At 34.4% G+C, this 27,002-nt stretch overlaps 1 protein-coding gene across 8 annotated transcripts in view; it reads right to left on the bottom strand.

Moving 5' to 3' along the window:
* Sec22b (SEC22 homolog B, vesicle trafficking protein) overlaps nucleotides 1–27,002 on the bottom strand; it is a 52,617-nt gene that overhangs the window by 19,955 nt on the left and 5,660 nt on the right. For 7 of the 8 annotated variants that reach the window (XR_013427979.1, XR_013427980.1, XR_005734704.2 and 4 more), the window contains exons 2-5: nucleotides 25,995–26,104; nucleotides 23,215–23,375; nucleotides 20,504–20,650; nucleotides 14,911–15,040 (exon numbers count right to left, since the gene is read on the bottom strand). Coding sequence is in view for 3 of the 8 variants with exons in the window: in XM_040287237.2 (XP_040143171.1) it covers nucleotides 14,911–15,040; nucleotides 20,504–20,650; nucleotides 23,215–23,375; nucleotides 25,995–26,104 (548 nt within the window). In the remaining 5 variants the exon portion in view is untranslated. Of the gene's footprint in view, nucleotides 1–8,220; nucleotides 15,041–20,503; nucleotides 20,651–23,214; nucleotides 23,376–25,994; nucleotides 26,105–27,002 lie in introns of those variants that run through there. The other variant, XM_005341361.5, reaches the window with a different exon arrangement.

Raw genomic sequence — 27,002 nt, 5'->3', positions numbered from 1 at the left:
GGTCCCCTTTTCAAAGGACCTGTCTCCTCTTCAACTCTAAAGTGTACCTGCTCAGGCTTCCTTATTCAATTTTACCCTTGGTATGAAAGAAAATGTTGTAATTGTTTATTAGGAGTAGGGGCTTTCTGATGAATTTTAGTTATCTGGCTGTCAATTTCTGCTGATCCCCAAACTCATATGGAAATGCAAGGGACTCAGAATAGCTAAAAAATTTTGAAAAAGAAGAACAAAGTTGATGAGCTCATGCTTCCTGATTTCAAAACATACTATAAAACTACAGTAGTCAAGACAGTTTGAGGCTGAAATAGATGAACATACAGATCAATGGAAAAGAATTGAGAATCACAAATAAACTCTTAACAATTATGGTCAAGTGATTATTGACAAAGGAGCCAAGACAATTCAACTGGAGTAAATGATCTTTTCAAAAAATGGTACTGGAAAAGTAGACATCCACAGACAAAATAATAGGCTTATATCTTTGCTTAACATAGTACATAATAATTAACTCAAGTGGATCATAGGCCTCAATGTACAAGTTACAACTATGAAACTTTTAGAAGAATATGAAATCTTTGTGACTTTGGGTTATGTAGTAAATCTTTGTGACCTTAGGTTTAGCAATGATTTCTTAGATGCACCAAAAAGCACAGGTGATAAAAGAGAGGCAGAGAAGGAAAAAAAATGCTAATAAGTTATACTTCATTAATATTTAAAACTTTTGTGCTTTAAAAGACACCATCAAGAAACTGAAAGGACTACCTCAAGAACAGAAAAAAATATATTGCAAATCATATGTTTGATAAGAGACTTGCATTTAGAATATAAAAAACTCCTCCATAATAAGAAGACAAATGATCAATTTAAAATGAACAGTGGGCTGAGGATGCAGCTCAGTGATAAAGCACTCAGCCTAACATGCTTGAGACTTTGGGTTTAATCCCTAGTACAGAATAAGGGATGGAGAATGGAAAAAGGAACAGATCAGTCATAAGTTATTTCAAATTAGAAAATCATGTGTGAAAGGGAGAGGAATTGGGGGAGTGGAAACTTGTGTATTTTTATCTCTGTGTAGGAATGGGAGTAAAGGGGTTCAAAGCAAAGTTAATATGCAAAAAATTGAGAGGAGAAAGACTTCACTGAATTATTTAATGCTGTGTACAGCTAACAGGAATTAATTGATAAAAGTATGTAAGCATTACAGCCAACTGGAAAAAGGAACTTTGATTGCTGTTGCCAAATTTACATCAAAGAAAAATGATACTGGAATTCAGCAAATAGTCAGAAAAAAGATTAACCCTTTCTACAAGATTGTGAATCAACATTAGGTTATTTTCTTTTCTAAAAAAAAAAACTTTTTTGTATTTTTAGTGGTCGATGGACTTTTATTTTATTTATTTATATGTGATGCTGAGACTTGAACCCAGGGCTTCACACATGCCAGGCAAATGCTCTACCACTGAGCCACAACCTCAGCCCCAATGTTAAGTTATTTTCTAAGAAATTGCTTCTTTGCCAAGTAGAAGTATGTGTATATAATTTTATTTGCAGCCCCTTGCATTTCAAGATGGGTATTTTTCACCATAGTAACTTTTTAATTTCTAAAAATGTGCTCCATAAATTACAGCTTTTAAGAGACATTTTGGATCTAAACTGTGTCTCTTTTTAAAATAATAATTTAAAAATAAGAATACAAAGCAAGTTAAAATAAATGCAATGGTAACTCATTGCATGTAGTAATACAGACAGATAGATACACACACACACAAACACACACACACACACACACACACACACACACACACACCTCCTAAAAGTTCAAAGTATGTCATGATACAAATTGCACCACTATTGACCTCTTTCTTACATGTCTTAGTCCCTCCCACTCATGAGCCTGTCTCTTCCTGACAGCCCTGTCACATAGGGTAGAAGAGACAGGAACAGAACAGCTGTGACTAGAGCTTATTCATCTGGACAATGGATGATGACAGTTACAAATTTTAACATGTTTTATAGAGTTTGCAATATATGAGCCTGTACTGTCACTGTCATATGATTTTGATTTAATTTTAATCTTCATAGAAATTCCCCTCCCCCAGATGAGGGTATCAAAGCTCAGGTATAAAGTGATTCGTTGAGATATCTCTATGCTCTCTTCAAGTATATAAATATCCAAACCTCCCTTGATTTTTTAAAAATGAAACCCATTCTTTACTGCAACATTTTATTTAGCCAACCTCTCTCTTCTTTCATAACTAAGATTTTCCAAAAAAAAGTAGCTTTTACTGCCTACCTCTCTCTTTTTATACTCATATTGCTAATTTTTCTTGTCTAAGAAATGTAATGTACTCATGTCACAAGCTGAAAGATGACACATGGAAAGGGCAGTCACCCAACTCCTACAGGTTTAGATCATGCATAATTATACACATAACTTGAGAAATGTTCTTGATCATTGAGGAAAGTGGGCACACTCTGGGCTGGAACCCAGACTTGGGAAACTTGTTAGCATTTCTCTGAGTTTCAGGGAGCTTCCCCGTCCCACTCCCTTCTTCTCTAAAGTAAAAGCAGGTGGAAAAGGAGGAGGGAGGGTAGTTTCAAAACAAAGTTATTTGACTACAAATTCCATTCTTTCTCATTTATTAGATTCTTTCCAACTTACCACTGTTGGAGTTGCTAAAACTGAGAACATTTTTACTACTTACAGAGGCTTTGGGAGAAAAGGTCTCTTTTAAGATTTGTTTCTCTCACCTCCTGTTTTAATGCCTAAAATTCTTCCATTTAAGCTTCAATAATGATCTAGATCTTGGAAGATTTGCATTGACAAGATTACAGGAGCTGAACATGACAGGAGGTGAGGATGCTGTTAAGAGGAGGCAGGCTTGAAAGCATTTGAAACTTGAAAACATTTCTCAATGTTCCTCAGTCAGTCCTGGTCACTTACAAGGCAGAAAATATAATGCAGAGGTGAGCGAGGAACTTACAGACTTGGGTACACAGTAAGTTCTTTCTCCCCTCCCAGTTGCACTCACAGTATTTCCTGTTCTGTAATCTAAAGTGTGAGGTTGGCAGTCTCTAAATGCAAGTGCCCAATTCCAGTCAAGCCAAGCAAACTTTCCCCCAGACTAAGATGGATGCTTCTATTCTCTATGTCTGACTCTCCAACTGCAAAAGCAGAGCTCAGATCTCATTTCTCCAGATTGTGGGCAGTGAGCCTGGGAAGGTAAATTAAGGAGTCACTGTATGACTCTATATTGCATCTGTATTTAGGCTGCTGAAGAATAAGTATCTCCTTTAACAGTGAAGGGAAAAAAATGTAAGTTGAGTAGGCCATGGGCAAAATAATAAATAGATGTTATTTATCTTTGATTCTCCTGTCTTTTTCCTTTCTCCTTCCTCCTTCATTGAAGGCAGGAATCTGAAGGTAGTCATTTACACTTTAGTGTACATTTGAAGTTCTCAATTATATCAAAGGGGAGTTGTCATTAGTTATAAAATAACTACTTCTATTTGAAGCAGCTTTTCAGGGAGATAGCAGAAGTATTTTGGGGGAACATGGGAACTTTCATCTGGGAATCACCTCTGGCAGAGAATTGTTAAGAAATATTCTACCTTGGACCTTTGTGCTTAGAGTTAGACTATGGAAGAGGTTTGAGGCAAATGGTCCATTCACTTCAGGGACCTTCCTCGAGCCTCTATATTTCTTATTACCATCCACCTTCTTAGGCCAGTACCTGGTAGTGACACTCATGGTGACCCAGGAAAATTGGATCAGGGGAAGTGGAAGGCTGTGCTAATGATTTATTAAACTCTGTGGCTTCATACTCCTCCACCAGATTCCCCACCAGAGGGTGCGGCTTGGGTCATGCTGGGCACACAGCAGCTTTGTGGTGGGTATCGGTTTGTGCTTCCTCTCCTTTGCTTTCGATTCAATGCCTTCCTGTTGCAGTTTGAAAAGTTCTAATTAACCATTGCCTCACAGCAGCTACCCCACAAGCAACCTGGATCCATGTAGGGGCAAGTGTAGAGTAACCAAAGGGTAAGGGTTAAGAGGTAAGAAAGGAGAGTGGTAGAAGCCACATGGAAATTTTTAAAAATCAATCAATCAAAAAACAGTATGGCAGAATGAATAACAATCAAGAAACCATTCTAATACAATTAAAAAATGTTCCAGTTTACATTCAGCTATGGTAAAAATCAATCATAAGTTAATAAATTCAAATATATTTCCATGTGAATTTTGGCTTTAATTCCAGAATCAGTTAAGCATCTAAGTTCAGTTCTGATTCAGGAATTAAAGCCAATGACAATTTGAGAGTAAAAATTCATCTGAATACACTTAAGTCCCTGTAGTAAAGCACTCAAGGCAAAGGAAATAGTATTTGTGAAGGCCCAGAAGCAAAAGGAAGGAAGGTGTATTCAAACCCTGAAGTCCAGCATGAGTGGAGGTCAGGCTGCTGGCAGGCTGATCATGATGGGCTTATGAGCTGTGTTAAGAAGTTTGTACTCTATCTTCAGGACAGTAGGAAGCAACTAAAGGGTTTTAAACAAAAGTTATTAATTCATCAGAACTGCATATAAAGAACATCCTGATGGCTGGTGGAAAATGATCCAAGGGGAGAAAAACTGGGTGTTTTTCCTAGGCAGGAAACAAGCAAGAGGAAGTGTAACACTTACACAGATGGTACTCACTTAGGTCAGGTGGTAGCAGTGGGAAAGGGGAGAAGTTGATAGAGACAAGGGGATTTTACTGGACTTGGTTATTGACTGAATATGGGGGTGGTAAGCAAATAGTACCAAGGATAAATCCTATGTTTCTGGCTATGGTAAGTAACTGGGTGGATGGTACAGCATATATTTGGATAAGGAGCAACATAGGAGGAACAGATTTGAGGGAATGAGTTGGTGGTTATGATTTTAGGAATTCCCAATTGGAAAAGTTCCAGGAGGCAGTTGGTTACAATGAATTTAGAGTTCAGGGGAGATAGAAATTTAAATGCCATTTGCATGTGGTCTAATAATGCCATGGAAGGAAAAAAGATTTCTTATTTCTCTCACACAGAGACTATGAGAAAAAAGAGGTTGATGTAGAACAGAGTCCTTAGAAATACCAACAACATTGAGTTTTTGGAGAAAGAGGAGCTTGCAAAGGATATTTTAAGATCCATATCTAAGGTAGGAATGAAAGAATAGCATATGGAAAACAAAGGAAGACAGTGAGTCTTATCAGGGAGGATATGGTCAGTAGCATCAGGTGCTCAGAGGTCAAGTAAGATAAAGACTGGTGTGTTGAATGAATTTAGTAATACAGAGGTTGTGGGACACATCAGTGTCCTTAATAAAAGGTTCTTTCAATACAGTGGGAGCCAATACCAGATTACTTTGTTGAAAAATAAATGAGCATTAGAAGCAGCAAGGTAGACAGCTCATTCAGCAATGTGTACCCAAAATGCTCTTTCATACTTTGATATAGCCTGCTCATTCCAGGACAGGCTGGAGTGAAGAATTTTTAAATTAACAAAAATCTGAGAAATATGTATATATTTTTTGAAGGGCAAGGCTAGAAGTCAGGAAGTGAGTGACTTATTTCCTGCTCACCAGACAAGAACTATCAACCAATAAAAAAAAGTCTATGTGCTCCCAGGTGCCAGTATGGGGGTGTTGGTCTACAATAAGCCAAGAATGTGATGCAATTCTCAAGAACAGGAAGAGGTTTAGCTGGAATGGAAAAGACTCTAACTTGGGGGTGGTGGGAGAAGAGGAAGAGTGGGAAACAGGAGTTTTTTTTTTTCCTCTCCAAAAAAAGCAAAGCCAGAAATGAACTGGCCAAAGCAGAGGGAATTGGAAAATTATCTGAAAGCCTTCCAATCCCATCTCTCATTGCAATAGGGCAGACCAAAAAAAAAAAAAAAAAAGCATCACATTCAGAATTGGCTTTTATAAAGCACTTATCAGGAGAGAGAAATTACTCATCCTGTGGGGCCCTCAACATATGGGACATCCCCCTGAAATTTTCTCTTCAAGCAAAGAACAGCTATTATGATTACAGATGAGTTAATTTATCCATAAAATGAGGAGAGTGGCTATCAACTGCACAGGGCTACAGTGAGGATGAAAGAAAATCATGTCTGTGAAAGTACTGCATATACTGTTACAAATGGCTCAAATGTTAGCTGCTATCATTACAAGAAGATTCAACTGATTAAAGGTATAAAAGCACTAGGAAACTTTTAAACAAATTTGAATAATGAATGAGAAAGATCAGATATAAACTTCTCTTTGTATGACACAGATACTCTATGACAGGCATATGTAGACACTATTGGGAATCATTCTTTGAATTTAGGTAGGCATATTAAATTGGAAAGATTGGGCCTGAGCCCCTTACCTCCTCTTAAAAAAGAATGTATTTATTTAAAAACTAATGCCATATCCATGTTCATAGCAGCACAATTCACAATCATTACATTATGAAACCAGGTATCCATCAATGAATGAATAGATGAAGAAAATGTGGTATATATACATAATGAAGTTTTATTTAGCTATAAGGAGAAATGAAATTATATCATTTGCAGGAAAATGGATGGAATTTGAACCAAACTCCAGAGTCAAGGGTTGTTTGTTTTCTCTCATATATATGGAAGAGGGTGGGGGCAGGGGGGGAGGTAGGGAATCTCACTAAAATTGAAGGCAGACTAGTAAAGGAAGGGGACCCAGGGAAGAAGGAGAATAGCCAAAAGGGAGGTACTGGAGGATGAAATTGACCGAAGTATGTTATGTGCATGTATAAAAACATCACAATGAATCCCATTATTATGTAAAAAATTTTAAAAAAACAAAAACTGATGTTAAGTGATGTTTAAAAATTTGGGGTTAAGTGGGAAAACATGACTAGCGGGTTCTAGATGTGTTACAGAGTTAAAATGAGATTAAAGAAATAATTATTTTCTTCAGAGGACACATAAAAGGTAAAATGTTTTTGAAATGAGTAAAATGGTTGCTATAGTGTTTATTGTAATGAGATTAGCTTTGTCACCTAAAGATATATATATATATATATATATATATTTGTGTGTATGTTGGGGGGGTTCTGGAGATGGAACTGGGTCCATCTAGAGTGCTAGGCAAGCATTCTACCATTAAGCTACAGTCTCAGCCAAGACCACCATTTCTCTTTACAGTATAGTTGTTTTCCTCTCAAGGAAAAAGTAGACATTTTGAGGAAGTGGCAGAACCTTTGGATTGGAGTTTTGCTGCCCTCTTCTGGGAACATCAAGTTATGGCCTGAGAAAGGGACCTTGCTAAAGGATCCTCAATAACTTCAGTATACCAGAACAGGGAGACTGCCCTATCAAGACTGAGATAAATATGAAACTGGGTGGTAAAATTCCAGAGGGACAGGCATGACTGCACTGGTCACAAATGTTTATATTTAACAATTATGTCATAAAAATAACAGTGATCTAATATGACATACTTATTGGTCATTTTGAGGTTTAGAAAATCCTTAAAACAATACTGCTTTTTAAACCTCCTTTATCTCAAATAATCTACCAGTAGGTAGAACAGATATCATTTGCTTTTTCCATACAGAGAAACCGAGGCACACAGTACCTAAATAACTTATCTATAAGTACTACTGCTAGAGTGGTGAGCTGAGTCTAAGAGTTGTGTATAATGCTTTCTACCAAGTACAATGCTTTCTACCATTTTTTGCCTGCTGCATGCATGTGATACAAGCAAATTGTCTCTGATGCAGTTTCATGTAAATCTCTAATCCTCTTCAGTAATGTCCATTTTACACTGCAGGGTTCAATTGATAAAAATAAATATGCTGCTTTGAATATGATTCTAACAAAAATATGCTACAGTGAAAGCAAATATAAAATTTATATAAATTCCTTCAACAAAGTGGATGAGTCTATAGCAGGTCTTACACTGCTTTGGAAGCTCTTTTGTGTCTTTTTTTTTTTAAGAATCTTTGAAAAGTAGAATTTTTAATTTTATTATTATTATTATTATATTATTATTATTATTTTCTTTGGTGGTGCTGGGATTGAACCTAGGTCCTTGTGCATGTGAGGCAAGCACTCTACCAACTGAGCTATATCCCCAGCCCCAGAATTTTTATAACATACTTAAATCCCAACACTACACTGGTAAAAAACTGAGAAAACTGAAGATTAAAATAAAACAAAAATAACAAAGAAAAATCAATTTGAAAGTCAAAGTACTTTTATTTTAAAGTTCTGAGTGCATAAGTAAACATACTGCATGATAATGCAAGTGGGCTAAATAAGAGAAACACAAAGAAATATAATCTCCAGTACTTCTTTTGTCCCTGCATGCTCAGTCTAACATACCTCACTGCTCACCTACACAAACTCCTTGGAAAAAATTGGGAGTTCAGCAGGTGCACACTCCCATCAGTGGGTGAAAATTAAGCCTTAAACCAGTTTCTTAACAGTAGCATGGTAAAAAATTTACCTCATATGGCATATTGATTAAGGTATTTATCACTGAACTAAAATCACTTTTTCAGATGAAAAATTGTAAAGTAATTGATAGATAATTAAAAGTTCACTAGATACTATTTATACAACATAAAAGCAACTAACTATAGGCATGTTGGTCAACTAGAAATATTCTCAGACTGAAATCTGATGGTCTCACTGATTTTTGTGCTTTTTCTCTTATTCTAATGTGCCTATTTCCTTTCCTTCTTTACCTCCTTGCCTTTCAATTGTTTCTGCTACAATCAATTTTACCCATATTCTCCAAAGTGTTCACAATATATTATTGATCCTCTTTTTTGTTCTGACTTTTTTAGCATGCTTCTTTTATCTTCATTCCTTTACTAGGCTATACCATTATTCACCATTTTTTTCCTTTCAAATTATTCTTTTTTTAGAAAAGAGCATTAATTTTTGTAAGTCAACATATTTATTCTGCAAATATTTGCTGAGTACCTCCCATGTGTCAGTCACTGTACTAAGTACAAGGATTCAAAGACATGAATAATAATTGGTCTCTATCTCAAAAACACAAACACATACCAACTGGTATTTTTAAAGTGGTAATTTTGTGCTAGAAATATGAACATGATAATGTGGGAGGATGGAAATGAACTTCTCCCAGGTCATGAGAATGTTAAAAAGGCTTTATAAAGGAGATAAATTTGAGCTGGGTCTTGGAAACTTATCAAACTTATAGGGAAAAGAACAGGAGGAAAATATTCTAGAGAAAAGGTACAGAACAAATCACAGCACAAGGTAAGTATTTGACAGTGTAGAAGAGCTCAGATTATTTGATGTGACTAAAGCAAACTACAGGTGGTGGAAAGTGGTAAGATATGGGTTTGAAATGGTACAATGGGGCCAGATTGTGGACTGGAGTACATGATCTCTTTCTACAGGAAATGAGGTATGATTAGCTCTTTTGGAAAATTTGGTAGTATTGAGGTGAAAGAGGAAGATACAAGGAAGATAGTAAGGAGACTACTGAAAAAGTCCATGTTAAAGTTAGTAAGTGCTTGCTCCCAAGAAAGTGAAGAGAAAGAGGTGGGTGAGAAATATTTTGGAGGTTGTGAAAAACAGATTTTGGTCAACAGTTGAGTTAGAAGTAGGAGGAAAAGAAGGAGTTAAATTCAAGTTATGACTTTTAGCTCAGATAAGGGGATGGCAGATGATGAGTAAAAATTTGAAATATAGTACTGATTCATAAAAGCACAGGTTAGGTTTTATCTTTGAGAATAATGAAGTGGAGGTGATAATGTGTTTTAGATGTAATGAATAAAGTATTTATGGGATATTCAAAGAGCAGCAAAAAATTTGGGTCCAGAACTCAAGTTAAAGATGGGTATATTTGGGATTAATCACTAATATAAGAGAAGCCCTAGATTAAAAAACAAACAAACAAAAAAAACCTTTTCTTTGAATTCTTGCATTGTTTGAAATGTTTTACAAAAGGAGTCCTTAAAGCAGGGGTACATATATTTGTACATATCTCTGTTGACTTAATATGTGCTGAATAAAGAAAGAACAGAATATATTACAAAACCAGTCAAAAGTAAGATTAAATAAGGCCTAAAAATAAACAGCAATACTCAGTTGATTTTGAAGCTCTGATTTACAGAAGCAAAATTGCAGCATTATGTTAACTTGGAAATGAAAACCACATGGGAAATGAAAAAGAAAAGAAAATGGGAGAGAATTAAAAATGTAACAGCAAGTGAGGGAAACAAGAGAATGGGTAAAAGGACACAGGTAAAAAAAAGTAAAGTAAAATTTTTTTTTTTTAATGAGTGGAGTTTTTACTTTGCTAAACTGTTAGTGAATTAGTTATAGAAAACTGTTGAATTATCACTGAGATTAAGTGAAAAAGGAAGCAATTATGGGAATATATACATATAAGCCAAGTGTGAAAAAGGGCAAACAAAATCATAAGAGCAAAAGTTATTTACAAAGAATAAAGGGAAAATGATAAAATAAATTAAAAAGGACAGAAAAATGAAATGATAAGAAAATATACAAAAATAAGCATACTACTAATAATAGGACAGAGTAAAATGCTTAAGACAAACGTGTCTATGTTATTATTTAGGAGTAGTAAACAGTGTAGTGTAGTGATTATGTGTGTTGCTGCCTTGGATTTGAATTTCTGTATCTCAACTTGCTAGCTATGTGGCCTTGAGCAAAGAAAATGGCTACAAAGATTATAATACCCATAAGTTGTCCAATACTTAATACTCAACAAATGAAGATTATGAGAGAAAAATTAGTCCAGTGTATATTACTATATGAAAGTCCAACCTCCAGTGATTTTTCTAATTTAAAACATGGATTGTTACAGCCCTTGAAATAAGCTTTTTAAGAACTAAATGATTAAATTGCCTGAGACAGTTTTACCTGAAGTGTCAATTCTGCCTGACAATAATCATGAGTAAGAATAGGATGTGAAATTCAATTTGCTCATTGTATCTCAAACTATGTCATTCATAGTAAAATATTTTCTTGGTGGGGGAGTCATCTTTACAATACCAGTTATTTGGTCCAGTTAGTTAATAAGCAATCACAAAAACAACATCTACATAACCGTGTTTGTTGCCTTCCTTTTGAACTGCCTGAAAAATACCCTACCAGATGGGGTTTAGTTAATTGTGCTAAACACACTAAAAGCCTTTACAGTGTGTTCAACAACACTCAAGCTTAGAATAGAAGTGAAAACTGAGGTGGGAGTTTTCACTATCATAATAGTGAACTATCAATAAGGAAGAATTTAAATTATGAGATATTTTACTATACATGTTTTATTAAATCCTATGTGTACAGAAGTGACTTCTTTTTAACTTGCCTTTGTAAGAAGACATCTTACTAGTAAAAGCAGAAAATAAAAATTTCAAAATCCTTAATTTTGATATAGAGAAACTAGAACAACAACAAAAAAATCAGCAGAACCAGATCTCTGATTGTAGTACGGGGAAATATTATTTGATATAAACGTATCTGTACACATAGTTTTTCAAGAATACATCTCATCTAAAAAGTTTGTTCAAACTGTAGAATTTTTCAGACTCACCACAACTAGACAGTGTCCAAAGCTTCTGGGTTCTTAACCTTTGAGTCCCACATCCTATATATTGGAGTTCTTAACTGAGGGACCATCGACCACTAGGTCATGAAAAAGCTTTAGGGTCCTTGAATAGCCTGAAATGGTTTGTGACACTTGATATGCATGTACATAAGAATATTTTCTGGGGGTAAAGGCACATACATTTCGTCAGATTTTCAAAGATTTCTCACAAAGTTTAATGATCAGTGTTAAAGACATTTAAATAACCAGATGTGTGTACAATGTGCCAATCCTCAACTCACTGCAATCTGACTTTGTCCTCAGCTCTCTGGAATCATTTCAGCCTACAGGATTAAGTTCCTGGTTGTTAAATTCAAAATACATTTTTTTTGGGTACTTAAGTTTATTTGACTGTTTGATAGTTCCGTATTTTGTTTAAAAGCACTGATTCTAAAAATCCAGCTGCCTAGGTTCAAATCTTGGCTCCATCAATTTTTAGCTTTGTGACTGGGCAATTTACTTAATGTGCCTCTGAGTAGCATTCTTTATAAAGTTTCTTTATTCATAGAATGCTGTGACCATCAAAGGGTTGAGTCAATGCAAGAATAATTTAAAAACCTTCTAAAAAACAAAGTGTTATGTTATCTGGTATCTCTAATTACTCTTTTCTTGAAAATCATTTGAAATTGGCCTAAACCTGACTTGTCTGACAAGTCCTTGGTTTTAACACCCTATTTCAGGTTTTCCTTCTCCAATGTATCTTTTACACTATGGCCAAAATGATCATTTGAAACTATAACTAGCTATCCTGTGCTATGGCCATTAATAAAGTCTAAACTCCTTAGCATTATAGACAAGACCCTTTATTATAGTATATCATTCTAGTTCTTCCTTATATCTCAACTGTCTCTACTTGAGTTAAGCTAAACCAAGTTGTTACATTCCCAAAATATGCCTAACTCTCTCTACATATGACTTGAACATGCTATGAACTCTACATGCCCCATTCTCCTTCTCTTGAAATAAATTAACTCTCCTTTCTTAATGTGCCTGCAACAACTTCACACAGTATTTATCACATTCTATTTTAGATGTTTGTTTGATTCCTGATACAATTCATCTAGTTAGATCTTCCCACTACTCCTATTAAGAACAAAAGGGGCTGGGCAATGGTACAGGCCTGTAATCCCAGCTACCTGAAAGGCGGAGGCAGTAGGACTATGTCAAAATGTGAGGGCCAGCCTGGGCAACTTAGTGAGACCCTGTTACAGAATCAAAAATTTAAAAAAAGACTAGGGTTGTAGCTCAGTAGTAGAGAGACCTTGAGTTCAATTTCCAGTATGGGGAAAAACCAAAAACCCAAATGGGGCTGTATTTATGAATCTTATTCTGTTATTTTTTCACTACCCTGATCTTAAACCACTTTCCTATTCCTTTATTCTTCATTATCATATCCTTTCTTTTTAATTAGTGCAATGAGGTTAGGTGGAAATGTACCTAGAAAGGATATGTGTACATAAATTAACTAGATAACAAAACTTCACACTGAAGGGAACATTCTAGAAGGATTTATTTCATTGCTGACCATTAGGTTGCAGCATGCAACTTCTCAACAATAAGGTGCCACTCTCCACTCCTACAAAAGCACCAAATGCTATGGTACTACCACTTAGGTTTTCAGTTTTATTACCAATTGTCATATGCCTTTTAGGGACTTAAAAGCACTTATTCTCTATAAAAGAAACCTCATATTTCATGCATAAAATTCTAATTGGCAGATACAGATCTATAATAGAAAGAAGAAAAAAATCCTAGTTCTGTTAAGTTATCAGAAATAAAATAAGCATTTCTACTTGCCTTGTTTTAAGGAAATGAGATTATTTTTTTTCCTACCAGGAATCAGAACAGTGGTTCTGATGATCCTTTAAGGTTATAAAACTGCTTACTAGTTAAAAGTTCCCTCTAAAGATGTTAAGAAGTTGGCTTATTTTCCTGTATAGTTTAAAGAAATATTTGCAGTATGTGCAGGAGTTATAGGTTATATTGTAGACACTGGCATTAATATTCAAAAGGCCTATTATAATCCCCTTTTAAAAAATTCCATGTCAGAAGGTAAAAGGAAATCCCCAATTATCCCTGAGTGAAAAAGGAAAAAAAAATTATAGTTACTTTTATTGGTTAATAGAAGTCATTATAAATGAATTTTCTATCTTTAGAACATTCTTGAATACTTTGCATAAACTGAAACAGGAATGAGGTGCTCTCAGATTTGCTTAGATAAATGTAGCAGTATGATTAGTTCATCTGCAGAGATTTCAAATTTAATTAACTATATAGCTGAACAGTTTCCATTTTGAAATGTGACAATATCCTGAAAGGATGTTCATGGGACATGAAACTAATGGATAAAGGGAAATTTTTAAAATGTTAGCAGGAAAAAAAAACAGAGTAGGGAAAACTATAATGTAAGTAAGGGGCAAGACAAAGCTGTAGTACTGAGCTGGGCCTTCTCTTTAAGCCAGGGGCCTCTAGCAATCCTATGCTATACCTGCTTTTATAATAACATAAACAAAAAGCTAAGAAATAAAATTAATAATGTCCCAAACTAAGTCTTTTGTTTAAAGAGTAAATAAGAGAAAAATTTTAGCTTCTTAATCAAGGAGTGCTTTATAATTTCAAGGCATCTTAATATAATTCATTTAACCCTACAGCAATTGTGCAACAAGCAAAATATCATAAAAGGAAAACAACAAAGGTTAATTCCTATAGGGGCCAACAGACAGGATTGGTGCAGCACAGTAATTAACCTTCACATACTTGGAGTCTTGTTTGAAAGGCAGAAAAAACTCAGATTACTGAAAATCACAAATGTCACCAACAAAAGGAATGTTGATTAAAGTCAAAAGAACTTCCCAAAGGGTTGCCTTCTTTGAAGGAATTTCAGAATATTGCTAGCACAGATTGGCTACCTTAAATCTCACTAATGGCTCCATTGAGAATGAGAATGCCCAGTCAGTGCTGTTAAAAATGTACTGGGAGGGGAAAAACAAAATAAAACAATCTACTGTTCCCTAACATATATGGCTTAGCACCCAGAGAAAGCCTCTGCCCCCAAAAGAGACTTTCCACAAAGGGTTAAGCTTCATTAAATGAGGCGTACTCTTTCATTTTCAGGATGTCTTTTCTTGCAAGGTCTTTAGAGGCAGAAGTTCCTCTTGGATTCTAATACACATTTCTGTGAGCTCAGCTTCCTGAAAACTTACACCTGCCAGGTTCTAGGTTCTCCCTTATCAATGACTGGATTCACTACTTCACAGCCACCAGAATCGCACATACACTATTAACATGATGAAAAATACAGCTACCGCTGCAAGTTTGGCATAAGTGGAACGCATGTTCAAGTACTTCGCATCCTGGCGGTATTTCTTGGACAGACTGGACAAATTGTTGGCCTTTGAATCCAATGCTGTCAAAGAGGAAAAAGGAAACCATAAATTAGTCCTAGGAAGTATTTCATCAATAATATTAAGGCATAAAAATAACCAAAATGAGAGGCATGATATTAACAATGAAACTTAAATTTTCCTTTAAGGGTAAGGTTACATATATTAACTCAAAACTGCAGTGCTATGAAATTTATAATATATTTTAAAATCATCTGACCAAATTATGTGCAAAATTATTGAGGCTGTATAGTGTGGTGGTCGGGAGCATAAATTTTGGCCTTAGACTCTCTGGTTCAAATATCAGCTGCACCAACCATGTAATTAATGTTCATCAAGTCCCTTAGCCTTTCCCAGTCTCTTTCTTTCTTTTAATATTTTTGTAGTTGTCAATGGACCAATATTTTATTTATTTATACACAGTGCTGAGAATCAAACCCAGTGTATCACACATGCTAGACAAGCACTCTTACCACTGTACTACAACCCCCCAGCCCTCTCTCAGTTTCTTTATCTATAAAATATAAGGTACATAAGATTGCTTGTCAAGTGAGAACAATGCCTGCACATATGGTAAATACTTAATAAATATTACCTGACATTTTCTAATAATTATCATCTTTATAATATTTTAATCATAATATTATCATTTTTATAATCTTTTAATAATTTAAGTCACATTATATCATATTTTTAAAAATCATAATCCATGTAAGATAAGAATTAGATAACTAACTAGAAAATTCAGTTAATCAGATACAGTATTAAACTACACTTCAGTGGTATAGTTTAAAATTTCTGAGATTTTCCACATAGAAAAGACAATTATGAAGTTAAAATTGTAAGAAATTATATTTCAACAGGCATAGGAATGTAAAATTGTAATTAAAATGTAGTAACAGGTCCTCAAACAAAAAAACACCAAAATGTAGTAAATTAAGTTTTTAGCATTTTCTGAGAAGTTTGCCTTCCCCCAACCTAGAACATTGGTAATGCTATTATCTTCTTTTAATTGTTACTGAGTACTTAGATATAGCCAGATAAAAACTAGGTCAGATTAAAACATAGGACATATTTAAATAATGAAAAGCTTTGACATAAATTAATTCTGATAAAACTTTTCATTTACTTAAATTTTTACAAAACATTTTGCAATCTCAATTTGTTTATTCTCTCTTGAGATAATACAACTGGAATATTTGGAATTGCTTAATAGAGACTGGTTTTGATTGAGAAATGTGGCATTACTTAATAACCCAAGTATGATAGTCACATCTGAATTTACAAACTGGTCATACGAGTAAGAAAAAAACCTAGTCATGAAAAAAATCAATTAGGGGATGAGAAATAACCATGACAATGATCAAGAAATCTTTCTATCTGGTCTACTAGAAATGTACCCTCCATTGGACAACAGAATTTTATTGTTTTTACTGCTATATCCCAGGCACCCAGAATGACATATAATTAATGCTGAATAAATTTGCCAAATAACTCTAAATCTGCTGAGCATAACTGGGCAGAGGAACGAGTATTAGGTCATATGAAACAAGTGATAAGAGAATTCCTCAATAAAGAAACATTTTGAACCACATGATATCATAAAGTTACTGCTTGGAGAAGTCATTTAGCAAATATTTATGCTATATAGTAGGACTATATGAAGTGACAGAAGATTCAGTGATGATCAAAAATACATGATCCCGGCCTCTGGAATTTATAGTCTCGTAGAGGTAATATCATGAATGAAAAAACACAATTCAGAGCTTAAAAGATAGTTGTACTAGACATTAAAAAAAGGCATAATTTAAATTTGCTGAAAGAATCCACAGGAACTACTCTTAGTCTTAAATGCAAAGCAGACTACCTATTAAACTAAAATTAGAAAGAGAAGAAGGTATAAAATATTTATTCTTAAGAAGCTTAAAGAGGAGAAAATATTCTTTGAAGTAGGCTAATCTCTTTACTGTCCTTTAAATATGCTCTGTTCTGATGTTTTTTTCTTCTACTTAAGATACTTCCTTGTCTATGTAAATTCAAAAGGCTTTCCTTGCTCACTTTACATTTTTCTATATCCTTCTATATTAATATAGCTCTTGTTATCTACATATCCATTTAAAGTTACTGTACACTGAAAAAGGACAAGGACTCTAGAGGCCAACGAATCTTGCTAAGTATCAGCAGTGATTTTTAGTAGGCCACATAACTTTTCAAGATTTTTGCTTCTTTATTTGTAAGACTGGTTTGATATCACCCATTACACATGAAATAATTATGAAGATTAAATAAGATACATATAAAACTTCCCCAGCAGATTAGAATAAGTGTCCAATAGATGTTTATTCCCTTATACTGCCTGTTAATTACTCTTTGAGACGGTTTCTTATCTCCCCAAAAAGATGAAGCTACTTAAGGTAGACAAGTACTTCTTTTTAAATCAGCATATCAGCTTTTTAACACAAAACACTAGAGGAGAATCCTTTACATTGTTGGTAGACTGACAGATGTATAAATTTTGGATTTAATAAAAGCGTCTATGCTACTCTATCTCAGGTAGAAACTGTAAGTCTATTATGAAAAAAGTGGCATGGTATTGGCACCAAAACAGACTTGTAGACCAATGGTACAGAATAGAGGACACAGAGACAAACCCACGTAAATATGGTTATCTCATACTAGACAAGGGTGCCAAAAACATTCACTGGAGATAGCCTATTCAACAAATGGTGTTGGCAAAACTGGAAATCCATATGAAGCAAAATGAAATTAAATCTCTATCTCTCACCCTGCACAAAAACCAACTCAAAGTGGATCAAAGACTTAGTTACTAGAACAGAGACCCTGCCGCTAATAGAAGAAAAAACAGGCCCAAATCTACACCATGTTGGCCTAGGATCTGACTTCCTTAACAAGACTCCTAAAGCGCAAGTAAAATCAAGAATCAATAAACGGGATGGATTCAAATTTAAAAAGCTTCTTCTCAGCAAAGGAAACAATAATGTGAAGAGAAAGCCTACAGATTGGGAGAAAATCTTTACCACATGCACCTCCGATAAAGCATTAATCTCTAGGATATATAAAGAACTCAAAAAACTTAACACCAAAAAACCAAATAACCCAATCAATAATAGAAGAAATACAACTGATCAACAAACATATGAAGAAGTGTTTAACATCTCTAGCAATTAGTGAAATACAAATCAAAACTACTCTAAGATTTCATCTCATTTCTGTTAGAATAGCAATAATCAAGGATATAGGCAACAGGGCTGGGGATGTGGCTCAAGCAGTAGCGCGCTCGCCTGGCATGCGTGCGGCCCGGGTTCGATCCTCAGCACCACATACCAACAAATGTTGTGTCCGCCGAGAACTAATAAATAAATAAATATTAAAAAAAAAAAAGAATATAGGCAACAATAAATGTTGGTGAGGATGTGGTAAAAAAGGTACACTCATACATTGCTGGTGGGACTGCAAATTGGTGCAACCACTATGGAAAGCAGTATGAAGATTCCACAGAAAACTGGGAATGAAACCATCATTTGATCCAGCTATTCTACTCCTTGGTTTAAAATCAGCATGCTATAGTGATGCAGCCACATTAATGTTTATAGCGGCTCAATTCACAATAGCTAGACCAACCTAGGTGTCCTTCAATAGATGAATGGATAAAGAAAATATGGTACATATACTCAATGGAATATTACTCAGCTTTAAAGAATAGAGTGAAATTATGGCACTTGCCTGTAAATAGATGGAGTTGGAGAATATCGTGCTAAGCAAAATAAGTCAATCCCACAAACCAAAGGCCAAATGTTTTGTATAATATGTGGACACTAATTCATAATAAGGTGGGGGGCACTAGGGAAGAATAGCGTTACCTTGGATTAAGTAGAGGGAAGTTATGGGAGGGGAGAGGAAGGGATGTGGGGATAGAAAAGATAATAGAATGAAACAGACATTATTACTGTATGTGTGTGTGTGTGTGTGTGTGTGTGTGTGTGTATGTATGTGTGTGTACATGAATAGCCAAACAGGCTATTCATGGAACCCACTGCAATAAGTCTTCTAACATTTTCCTCTTATTTTTCTTTTTATTTTCCTTAACTTGTAAAAATGTTTCTGTACATAATTTTGTAAATTTTTGTAGAGTAATTGCTTCAAAGAAATATATATATGTAGTCATATATATATATGACTACATGACCATGATTCTGCAACATGTACACTCAGAAAAATGAGAAATTATATCAAATATGTACAATATATCAAAGTGTATAAATGCATTCTACTATCATATATAACTAATTAAATTAAAAAACTCATAAATAAATAGCTTATTTGCTAAAAAAAAAACTTTATAGACTTATCCTCAAAATTTGATGTTTAGGGTGTAAAGCTATATGCTAGGATAACTGCCACTACCAACACAAAGAGTAAAGTTTTGGTTCATACTAAAGGATAACTATTTACTAATATGTAGCAAGGCTGAATTTTAGAAATATTTATTAATGAGTGTATAGTGAGGGATAAAAGTAGCATGTGAAACAGATATAAAAATTCATAAAATACTGTCTTTAAAGAGTTTACATGTCTGCCTCTAATACTTGGGTAACATTTAAACATCAGATAAATACATATACTTTAATTATTTACAATTTAAAATTACTATAGGTAATTCAATCTCAAGCACTACACACATACACAAAAATCACTATAGGCAAAAAATGCCTAATTTTACATATATATGTAACCATTTTACTGCAAATATATTTAAGTATCTATATTGAATACATATTGAACATATATTAATAATATATTTAATGCAAATATTTGAGGTGAATTGGGTAAATAAACATATACAACACAATCATCCACAAAAAAAGCCATGTAACTAAATGTTTTAAGAGTTTAAAAAGTACAGACGAGATTATGTGATGTGGGCTATAAGGATCAAGGAGGGTTTCTTTGAAGGAGCAATTCTTGTCTACATCTTAAAGATTAGATCCATACAGTGAGAATGGACCATTAAGAATGGTGAGTAAGCTCACCTAGCTGATAGACAGAATATTTGTGAACTAGGGAGAATGATAAATATTTTGCAATCTCCTTCTTTTCCATTGGTTTGTTGGTAGTAAAATCTCCCAAACAGGCTATTTATGGAACCCACTGCAAAAAGTCTTTTGACATTTTCCTCTTATTTTTCTTTTTATTTCCCTTAACTTGTACAAATGTTTCTATACATAATTTTGTAAATTTTTGTAAAGAGTAATTGCTTCAAATACGTACGAATCCTTTACACTCTTCTAACACAACAAAAACTAATCACGTTAGGGAAAAAAAATGTATCATACTGGAAACCTTGTAATGTAATCTTTTCTGAAACATGAATTCTTAACAGTCCTGGCAAGAATCTGACTGCAATAAAAATAAGCTATCCTTGCCTATGGTATTGCTTTATTAAGTCTCATATTGTGTTCAGATACCTGAGAGTGCTTCTCCTCGTTGTAACACTTCTTCAATATTGGCCACCATGATTCTCTGCACATCTTGCAATTCAGTGTTGATAGAGCCTAGGTTTCTCCGAGCACGACTGTCAATGTACAGCTTCTTGGTTTTCTGAATGAAGGTATCTACAACAATGAAGAAAAGTGACCATTGACAACTCCTTTCAAGTCCATCGAAGTATTCAAGTAGGAAATTAGAAATTTTGAGCTTATTGGATTTGCCACTGTCCCTGGTTTAATCAAGCACATGGGGTGAGTATCAAAATCTAGGTTTTGATTTCTTTTTTTTAAACATTTTATTTTTTAGTTGTAGATGGATACAATATTTTATTTTTATTGGTGCTGAGGATCGAACCCAGGGCCTCGCACGTGCTAGACAAGCGCTCTACCGCTGAGCCACAATACCAGCCCTAGCCTTTGATTTCTTCATTTGTAAAATGTGAAGCTGTAACTAGGTGACCATTCAGGGGATATGAGCTTTAGAGAATTCTGAATAAAAAGTATTTGCTATTAGACATTTTACAGAAATAAAGACCACTATCATAAGCCTTTCCTAAAAGCAGAAAATTTCAAATTATATTTGGTTTCAATACTTATTATATACATTCCCAAAAGTATGCAGGTAACACCCTACCATCATTATAGACTAACAAGGCAAAAGAGTTAGTGATTACTAAAAAGTTATCATTACAAATGTTGCCTTAAAGTATTTTCTTTAATATATTTTCCTAATGCCATGACATTCTTAAAATTTGGGTAAAGTAAGCATGTGACTGGGAATTTCCTAAAATACCAATGTAAAGCTGCAGTCTCATTCATCTTTAGCCAACGTTGGTGTAGAATAATTTATTATTAAAGATACTTTTAATTTCTGGCAAAAATCTGAAGTTATATGTGCTAGACACCTTTCACTTGGCCTCTTTGGATCCCTTCCACCTTTTTGCACCTTGCTTTCTATCTTGGGAACCTGACCTGTATGGTGTACCTCAATGGGCTCCTTACCCTCTGGCTTCCAGCAAAGATCAGGCAATGAAGGAGGCCCCAAGAGTAGAAAAGGTTTGGAACAGACCGGTGATATTGATACTTATTCCCAATAACTTCCTAACAAGTCACTTTCAGCTGGAAGTATCTCTCTTGCAAAAGTTAGTGCTCCTAACTTTTGGTTTCTCCTATAAATTTCTTCTTTTCAATTCTAAAAACTGCTCCTTCCTTTTATGCCTTCAAGCCTAGGGATGGTAAAACTACTTTATTACTGATTGTAGATTACTATGCCTTATGGTTCTCTTAAAGCCCATTCATATAAATCTTCAGGTATAGCCAGTTAAGCTTGTTTGAGCGTACCATCTATTTCCTGTGTGACCTTGACACATGTGTCTTAGTTTTTCTTTAGGTTTACTAAATTGTTATTATCTACAAAACCAAAATCTGAACAACTGGACATTATATGAATTAGCTTTTGGAGAGTTTATAGTTATGAAACACTATTTTGCCAAATTTTTAATTTCTATAAGGCATCACTCACTTATCAGGCAAACTTGAAACACTCCAGAAATTCTAAGATAGTAAAATTACTTACTTTTTAACTAAAAATTTCAGCAATGTAGCATGATCCTACTTATTCTCACCCTATATTTGATGTTCTTAGGATATTTCTTTTGATATATTGCCATTAGATACTTTACGAGGTCTGACTAGTATTGAATCTTTTCATATTTCCTATACAAGTACAGATAACCACACTCACTACTTCTGAATATAGTAAATATCAGTCTCCAATCAATAACACATCTTCTTGTATTTTTTTAATTAGGATACTTTTCTACTAAAAGAAACAAAATACCATTTTTTCTCATTTCCAAATTCTTATCTCCAAAAAATGAATCTTAATATTAGCATGTGTCTAAAGGTTGGAAGAAAGAAGACTCAGCTGTTATAAGCCCATCAAGTAGAGCTTTATGCATAGCTCTGGTCACAAATGCAACTAATTGGTGGTGGTGCATGCCTGTAATCTCATAGGCTCTGGAGGTTGAGGCAGGAGGACTGTGAATTCAAAGCCAGCCTCAGCAACTTAGCAAGCCCCTAAGCAACTCAGTGAGACCCTGAGTCTAAATAAAATACAAAAAAAGGAGGAGGACGCAGCTTGATGGTTAAGCACCCCTGGGTTCAATCCCCTAGAACACACACACAAAAAGCCCCTAATGAAGAATCAAGCCAAAGAACAAAAAGGCAACAAGATCAAAAGGGAAAAGATAATTATAACTAGAGAATATTACTTCTAAGAAGGGAACCTCATTCATTCAAAGAGAAAAAAGAGGGCCAGGTATGGTGGCACATGCCCATAACTCCAGCAATTCAGAAGATTGAGGCAAGAGGATCTCAAGTTTGAGGACAACCTTGGCAATGAGCTTAGTAAAACCCTGTCTCAAAATAAAAACCAAAAGTACTGGGGGTGTGTAGCTTACTGGTAAGGTATCCAGGGTTAAATCCCAGGACCACCAAGAAATAAAACAAAAAAACAACCAAAGAAGAAAAGGGACAAAAAGATGTAGAATGGGAGAAGAGGCTAAAGCCAAAATTCCAGTAAGGTAAACATCAGGGAAAAAACGTGTCCAAATTTTATCAGTGTAACAAATAGCTTTTCCTCTATAATGTTTGTTCCCCTAATAAAGAAGTGAGGAGCATAAACTTACCAAACTCAATAAAGGAGTAAGGTCTAGACACAGTAGGCACCTTTTTCCCATGCTGTTCATCAAATTCTGAGTGCAAATCTTCTAGGTAGGCAAAAGCCAACTTCTTAGGGAAGGCAGCTTCACACAAAACCAGATAACACACTCCCTGCTCAATAATATAGCTGAAAAGACAAAAAAGCAAGACAAAGTTGTTTACAAAGTTAACAGTACTTCAAACTTGTTGAAGCAGACTCTGAGGACCATATAAACTTGTGAAAATGTCTAGTTTAATCTCTCTGAGGCTGGCCAAGAGAAGATCAATTTCAAACCACAAATTCTCAGAATCAGAAAACAAACATCTTCTCATTAAGAGACATATATCCCAAAAGGAGTATAACTGTTTTATTCATTATACAATTCTTCAACTAACATACATCAATACCTAAAATTTCTTCTTAGAAATAGATTTTTCACTATATCTACCCTTTGATTTTGTAAGTGAACTAGTATACATATATTAAATTTCTTCTAGTCACAAAGTAAAACTGGAAATTTTTGTGGATACTTAAAAGCTGAAAATAAACAGCATATTATTTACTGGGTACAGACAAATGTGGCCTTGGAACTAATAATGCTCTCTGATTTCCAGGCTAGGAAAACTATAATCAATTGGAAACTATTGAACAACAGAATTGGCTTCCATTTGTGATAGGGAGTTCTCTGGATTATACAACTACATGTATGAGATATTCTTGGGAAAAGTTTAGGCTATAACTTATACGCTTTCAAACTTCTTTTTTAGCTATAGTATTCTTTTTTTAAAAAAAATATTTTTAGCTGTAGATGGACATAGTAACTTTATTTATTTATTTTTATGTGGTGCTGAGGATTGATCCCAGTGCCTCACACATGCTAGCCAAGCACTCTATTACTGAGTCATAATTTCAGTCAGCTATAGTATTCTTTACTTCAGCAAAAATCATACTTAAAAGACCTATGTGTACAGATTATTTTAGAAGTTATTTAGTTTAAATAGGAGTTTAAAGGCCAAAAGCATTATATAAACTCCCATCCCTGTCCTATGTAACACCTGAGGTATCCTATGGCTTCACAAAAGACAATTTAAAGACTATTACAGTATCTTAGGCTCCTAAATATCATACTAATTACTTGCTTAGAAACCTGAAATAACAGTTCTCCCTGCCTTCAAGCTATATCATCTTCTATACCACGTTTTATTCCCCTCAAATTGACAGTATCACATTGCCTTGTGTACAAACTCTAGAGGTTCTCCAACACCTATGCAATAGAATCATACTTCTTGAAGTATTTATAGCCCTTCAAATTTCTAAGCTACTTTCTATCACATATTCTAATATACCAAATTGCAAGCTGTTTCCTAACAAGCTAGGTTTTAAATTTTAAAATATTTTTGTGAACTTCTACTTATGCTGTCATTTCTAATTATAATACTCTTTTATATACTTGGAGAAATCCTGTTCATTTTATATGCTCAATTGTATTATAATTTTTTTCTGTGAAATTTCTCTGCATTTTCTCTTCCTCTATCCCTTTCTTCATATTAACCCCCACAAATGGGAATTTACTGCTTCCTTCTCTCTCCCCCAAAGCATTCAGATTGCATTACAGCATTTCTTGCCCTGAAATATTATGATATACTTGTTTTAATATATGTTTCTCTCAGCTAGTAAAAAGATAAGCTCATTAAAGGTAATGATATTAAAAGGAAGACTTAATACAGGGCCTGGCAAGTAAATCTTTAATAAATAGCTCTCTGGTAGAAATAAAAGATATGAGATTATAAACATCCTAAAGGAACCAGACAGAAGAAAATCCTTTAATTCTATAAGAACTTTCCTAAGTCTTTTGTTTCCTCATCCATGGTAGACATATACAGTCCCTCAGTAGTTACAAGAGGTTGCTTCCTGGACCCTTGTGGATACGGAAATCCAAGGATGCTCAAATCTCTTATATACCAATAGATATGGAAGACTAATTGTATTATATAATTAATAGCATAATTACATAATTATATTGCTATGTTGCCCAGGCTGGGGTCAAGCAAGCTTCCTGCCTCAATGTCATAAGCAGTTGTGACTATGGGTATATACAATCTTAAATGACTGCCTAAATGACTATTTTTTGGTGTTGAAAATTAGATTTATATAGAATGTTTCAGATACTATATAAATTGATACCTTACAAAATGCAATGTCTACCATTTTCTTAATCAACAGGCCAAGGTTTTGTTTTTATTTGGATATATTTAATTACTCGTCTTTGATAAATGGTGGTATTTTGTATTTTTTATTTTTAGTCAAACCCAAAATGTTCCTCTTGGGTCTAAATTACTGAGTCCCTAAAATGGCAAAGATTATTTAGCTGAAACCTTTTATTTTTCTGTGATCTTGTAATTTTCCTGCTATATCAGATTCAAATTTGACATGTACTGAACATTTAATACCAGTTGCTTGTAAATCATTTAAAATGCAATAAAGTTCTTTTGATCCCTCTCTCAGGTGTATGTATTGTCTTTACCAATGACTGAGATGCTTTTAAACTTTTATAGTTTTTTTCCTAAATAATAACTCATATTTATTGATTATTCCTAGACACAAGTTATGAGGCTAAATTACTGTAAGCATGTCAAGAGGAGTTGCTTCCAGGAAGAGACTCTATTTTTCAAGTTATCTTTAAAAGACTGTCACAATTCTCATAAGGTGTCACATTTACTGTACTTCATTCATAAATGATCATAAAAAAATCAGGACTATACTTACTGAAAAGTCATTGCTCCTGCTTCCAAGGTACACCTGGTAGGGGAGTGTTCATTCAACTTTCGAAAGAGTTGCTTAGCCTGGCTCTGATACTGTTGAAGGTCCCGGCCAGACTGAAAGAAGACACCTTCATTTAAGAATTTTCCACACAAAAAGCTGTGTCAATTAGTGAGAAGCATCATAATATTAGGAGGACACTATGTGAATAAGATCCTTAATTTACAGCTTAATAAGATTCATTTTAATGAGAGAAAAATGATCCTACTTTTACGACAAAAAAGACCTAATCCCTACTTCAAAATCATATTGGTTATTTGCTACGAAGCAAAAGTATGTATCTTCACTACATTTCTGACACTCTCAGTGTTCTTTCCACTATTAGGTCAGTATCTTCTTCCTAACCCCCATTTCACCTTTATAGTTACTGGCACAGAATAGCACAAGCATGTGTTATAATCATGAGAAATTTGTGACTTGCGAATCTTATTTTTATGCAAGCACATCAAGCAAAACCTTCCACAAAGCCTTACATGATTGAGAATTTAAGCAAAACTAAATGTACACACTATTAACTTCAGATAATACGAACACCATGAGTAGGGGTATAATAAGGATTGGAAAGTCAAATATCCTTTATGTATAAATCTATTTGGTTCTCTGGATAGCAAAGTTTGAATTCTGAGGAACATGTGCAACAAAATGAAAATAATAACATGTGAGTAATGTAATCATAGGTCATATTTACCTAAAGGATTTCTGGATAATACTATAATTAGTTAAAAAGGGGGAGCGAGGTGAGAGAAATAGTGGAGAAACTACTGGAGAAATAGTGTCATTACTTTCTTTCTGCAGTGCTGGGCCCTCATGCATACTAGGCAAGTGCTCTAGCATTGTAGTAATATCTTTTTGAAAGGAGAGAATGAAGAATAGGAAGCAAACACATTATTTATTCATTTGCATACTAATTGGGGAAAGGAAGACTTTCTGTTGGCTATGATCTGAATGTCTACA

This window comes from Ictidomys tridecemlineatus, chromosome 11 (genome assembly GCF_052094955.1).
Source record: "Ictidomys tridecemlineatus isolate mIctTri1 chromosome 11, mIctTri1.hap1, whole genome shotgun sequence".
In the NCBI taxonomy this organism is placed as follows: Eukaryota; Metazoa; Chordata; class Mammalia; order Rodentia; family Sciuridae; genus Ictidomys; species Ictidomys tridecemlineatus.
This window is presented reverse-complemented; position numbering and strand designations above follow the sequence as displayed.